Source organism: Culex quinquefasciatus, chromosome 3 (genome assembly GCF_015732765.1).
Source record: "Culex quinquefasciatus strain JHB chromosome 3, VPISU_Cqui_1.0_pri_paternal, whole genome shotgun sequence".
Taxonomy (NCBI): domain Eukaryota; kingdom Metazoa; phylum Arthropoda; class Insecta; order Diptera; family Culicidae; genus Culex; species Culex quinquefasciatus.
The window spans coordinates 102226834-102231600 of record NC_051863.1 but is presented as its reverse complement, the minus strand read 5'-3'; the positions used below and the strand labels follow the sequence as shown (position 1 = coordinate 102231600).

Here is a 4767-nt window from a genome sequence, read left to right as displayed (position 1 = left end):
AGCGTGGATATCTCCCGCAGCAGCACCGAAATGCTGTCTGCTGAATCAGCTCCTGCTCGTTCATGCTGAACACGCTGCGCCGAATTTCTGCGTCCTTGCTGCGAAGTCCCTGCAGCAGCAAATGGGCCATATTCTTCTGACTCATCCCGGAAGACTTCCCCTCTCCAGCCGGTCCTCCATCGGAATCTCCACCGTCTTGAGTGCCTTCTTGCCTGCATTGAACGGGTTCAAAAATTCCACCGACGCGCTGTCCACCGTCGGCGTTCGCGTCTTGAGCTGCAACTTTTCCTGCTCCTTGCGCTGGAACGAGGCACTTCCGCCAGGTTGGGTGAGAATTCCAAGCTGGCGGCGAAGACGGGAAGGCGGCCGTTAAACTTGGAACCGGTTTCCTTGGTACCCTGCGTAACCTGCGCCAAGCAAACTTTGCGAGCAACGGAATGACTCGCTTAAAATTCTCTTGCTAACACTACCAAAAAATAACAAAACAAACAGCTGTCAAAAATCTACCGCATTGGTGAGCTGCTGCACCCAGCTTTTTGTGTGGTGAGCCTGGTCAATGTTTTGGTGGAATTTCAGCAGAGAAATGTTTCATTTGAAATATTCTGAAATGTGTCATGCGACACCCGCGCGTCGCATGAAGTATTTCAAGAAAATCCACCGCGGTTAACCGCACTCAAATTAACAAAAGCCCTATGATTTTCATGATTTGCCGAGTTCGAGCTTGGGGAAATATTTCACAGGTTTAGAGGTTGCCTATCTTCGGGCGTTTTTTGATTTCTCTTTTGGGATTGAAATAAAAACAATCAAAGTTTAAAATAAATTAACAACATGGCGCAATTATTATTTTATTATTTTAACCCTCAAAACTTCGACAACATTCATAAAATACATATAGTGACCGTGCAGCGTAAACTGCAGTTGGTGACCGTGTGGTCTATGCTGCCGGTCTGACGGTTCCGCCGGCCACTTCCAGACACGTCACCGGCATCTGGTGAAACTCCAGGATGCAGCGCAGTTCCTCCTCCGAGCCGTGATGAACGTTGGCCGGACCGTTCGGCTGCTGGAACATGCTCAAGCTACCCGCCGAACCGGTGCGAATGTGCGCTGGAAATTTTGGTAGTTGTTAAAATGGATCCTTGAACAATTGAGTTGATAAAACTTACTGCGCCGGTACGCGGACGTAAATCCCCAGTCGATCTGCCGACCCTGGGTGTACGTTTCGAGCTGAAGGAAGTCGATGCGGCCGCTGAGCCGGGCCGCCACCACCTTGTCCCCGGTCAGCTTGATGTTGGGGACCTCCTTGTTGCGGGTGTGCTCCGTCTCGTAGATGCCCTGAAACAAACGCACCTCAGTTAGCTGCCAACACGACTTGAGATCTACAAGCTTACCTTTAAGTTGCCGGTGGTGCCCTCCTAGAACTCGTGCCGCCCGTCGGCGCACCCGATCACGATGAGATTATCCAGAAAGTCCAGACACCAGATCGGCGTGGTTTGGTGTTTTTTTTTGCGAGCCGTACTGCTGCCAGGTTTTTGGGACTTTTCTTCGTTGTGGTTTTGTCGCTGCTGCACGGTGGCTGTCTCGTAGTACGGATTTAGACCGGAGGACGTGAGAAAGCGGTTTCGGAGCTCCGCTCCCAATCCGCAATTGCTGAGTCGTTTCTGTGAGTTCGCCGGTGAGTTACCAGCGGGTAAACTTCTTCTCGTACTGTGCCGCAGAGTCAAAGAGGGACGGAGCCTTGCCGGTTTTCGGTTCTTGGCTTTGATTCGGACTGGTAAAGTTGAACTAAAGCTTCTTTTTCAGCTTGAAGGCGAAGCTCGTGGGTGGCTGTCCCTGCTTTGGTTCCTGCTCGTTTTCACTGTTCGTGGTCCAGCTGGTTCGCCACTCGTTGTGATATGTGATCATGAAGAAACTGATGGCGATCAGCATGCAACAAAGCAGGATCTCTATCGGCGTCTTTGGGTAGAACGGTGCGTTGCCGGTGTTAATGCTCGGAACGTCTCCGGTGTCGGCGTCGTTCAAGTCGATCGGATCCAGCGCGGCGGCCAGTGCCTTCCAATGGAAGTGATGCGGGGCTTTCTCGTCGAGATTGCTAAGTTTCTGAGCTATTTGAGGACTAACCGCGTGCGATAGCTTGATCGAGGGAAGAACGTACCGTCCGGAGAGCTTCAGGATCGACGACCAGTGAAAGTTGGACAGCTAGTAGACGGTCTCGTAGTCCGGGTGCCTCAGGCGATTCAACTGCTCCGTGACGTTCGGAGTCCGCTCGCTGTTGTTGTTCAAAGTGGTTGAGATTCAGGTGACCTGCTGCGTCAGCCGACCGCAGATCGTGCATATCGCTAACTGGGATGTCCACCCTACTAGCCTCTCTTGCCGCACGCTGCGTCTCCATGTTCTTATCGATCATGAACTCAATCAACCCAGGATTTCGACGAGCGTAACGGGTCAAGGCCGTTAGGTCATGGATCGCCTAAAAGAAAAATGAAGGAAGTTCAAGACCAGTTTATACTGCCTAAAACAGGTCGTACCGAATTGAGGGCGGCCAAGTCCGTGTTATTTTCAACTTTGGCCAGATTCCTCCTGCAAAAAATGTTGGCATGTTGGACTACCGGAAGAACGAATGGCGACAAAGCAGCGACGTCCGCATCAAACGGAGGTCCGTGTCCATCACGTTCGAAGTTGAAATGGTCTCGTCCTGATCTTCCTATCCGTTCTCTCGTCATCGTGTGGTCAACATCGCAATAGTTGCGCAAAAGATCTGCAGGATCATATCTCGCCTCATCGGAAACTCCTCGAACCAGTCCGCCACGCCAGCGTCCTGGATAAAGTTCCGCAAACTCCTCATACTTCGGGCCCTTCTGGTCGTACATGAACGGCGCAGGTTCCGTCGAATCTCTGGAATGGCCTTCTCTCCGTCTATCATCGCAACTGCCTGTGTGATGGTTGGCGCCTTAAAGCTCTGGCGCGATGTCGTTTTAGCGACCTTAAGTCCAACAGGACCGGAAAACCTGACGGCGGCACGGTGTCCATTTTGGTGCAAGGCGGCCTTGAAGGTATTCTTCAAGTTGACTCCTTCTGCAAAAATTGCGAAAAAAAATCCAGTTAGTATCACAGTTCCTTTTGCAAACATCACGAAGATCACTCCTGCAAAAAAAGTCCTTAAAAAATTGAATTGGACCGAACCTTTTCGCCAACATAGGCAGGCAGTCCATCTACCGGCGGACGGATTCCTCTTGCATTCTTTTCCAGGAATCCGTTCACCAGTGGACGAAAAATATTCGCCAAAATTAGCAGGCAATCCGTCCTCTTGCATTCTTATCCAGTAATCCGTCAACCGGTGGACGGAACCTTTTCCCAAACATTGACAAGTAATCCGTCTACCGGCGGACGGATTCCTCTTGCAAAACCTTGTCCACTAATCCGTCTACCGGCGGACGGAACCTTTTCCCCAACTTTGACAGGTAATTCGTCCACCGGCGAAAGATTCCTCTTGCAAAACCTTTTCCCCAACATTGGCAGGCAATCCGTTTACCGGCGGACGGATTCCTCTTACAAAACCTTGTCCAGTAATCCGTCCACCGGTGGACGGAACTTCTCGTCAACATTGGCAGGTAATCCGTCCACCGGCGGACGGATTCCTCTTGCCAAACTTTTTTCCCAACATTAGCAAGTAATCCGTCCACCAGCGGACGGATTCCTCTTGCAAAACTTTGTCCTGTAATTCGTCCACCGGTGGACGGAACTTTTCGTCAACATTGGCAGGTAATCCGTCCACCGGCGAAAGATTCCTCTTGCAAAACCTTTTCCCCAACATTGGCAGGCAATCCGTTTACCGGCTGACGGATTCCTCTTACAAAACCTTGTCCAGTAATCCGTCCACCGGTGGACGGAACTTCTCGTCAACATTGGCAGGTAATCCGTCCACCGGCGGACGGATTCCTCATGCAAAACCTTGTCCAGTAATCCGTCCACCGGTGGACGGAACTTTTCGTCAACATTGGCAGGTAATCCGTCCACCGACGGACGGATTCCTCTTGCCAAACCTTGTTCAGTAATCCGTCCACCGGTGGACGGAACCTTTTCGCCAACATTGGCAGGTAATCCGTCCACCGGCGGACGGATTCCTCTTGCAAAACCTTGTCCAGTACCAGTCCAGACCAAACCTTTTCACCACCAAAAATCCGTCCGTTTTACTACCTGAAATCCCACTCGAAACTCCGGAGCACAAAACACAACTAAACAAGAAACATTTGAGAAGAAACATTTCAAACGAATTTCAAAAAATTCGCTAAGTCCAAAATCGCACTTTTGGGAGTTCGCATAACTGAACTCGTCTTTTTGGTGATTTTCACAGTTTTTGGAGTTCGCGAAATCGCACTTTTTTGAGTTCGTTTAAGCGAACTGTCAAAAGTGCGATTTCTGAACTCCCAAAAGTGCGATTTTCAGTAACCGTGTACGCGATTTTAAAATCCGGTTTTTCTTGTGTGAAAAGGCAAATTAATTCGAGAAAATAGGTTTAAATGATTCGCGCGAACATCGGGATTGTGTGAATGATTAAGTCGGGCTTTGCCCTTCTATGGGTATTTGTGCTGTGGTAGTGTGATAGTATTGGTGTGCATTGTGAGGAAGGAAAAAGTATAGGCCCCCAAAACCAAAGCTAAAAACTCTATTCGCCACCTACATTCGAGTAGGAGAACTTTGGTGCAAGGTTACGTTTACGGTTTTGCGCGATAAGTGCAAAGGGGAGTGAAAACTATTCTAAGATTTTTT

General features: G+C 49.8%; 1 protein-coding gene across 1 annotated transcript; it reads right to left on the bottom strand.

The window, feature by feature from the left end:
• Window positions 1-1260: 1260 nt before the first annotated feature.
• Window positions 1261-3073, bottom strand: LOC6052979. The gene is made up of 3 exons (XM_038263554.1): window positions 2526-3073; window positions 1389-2467; window positions 1261-1332 (listed from the first exon to the last, which is right to left on the bottom strand). Exons 1-2 carry the CDS (start codon window positions 2865-2867, stop codon window positions 2114-2116), a joined length of 696 nt encoding a protein of 231 aa, XP_038119482.1. The 5' UTR covers window positions 2868-3073; the 3' UTR covers window positions 1261-1332; window positions 1389-2113.
• Window positions 3074-4767: the final 1694 nt, after the last annotated feature.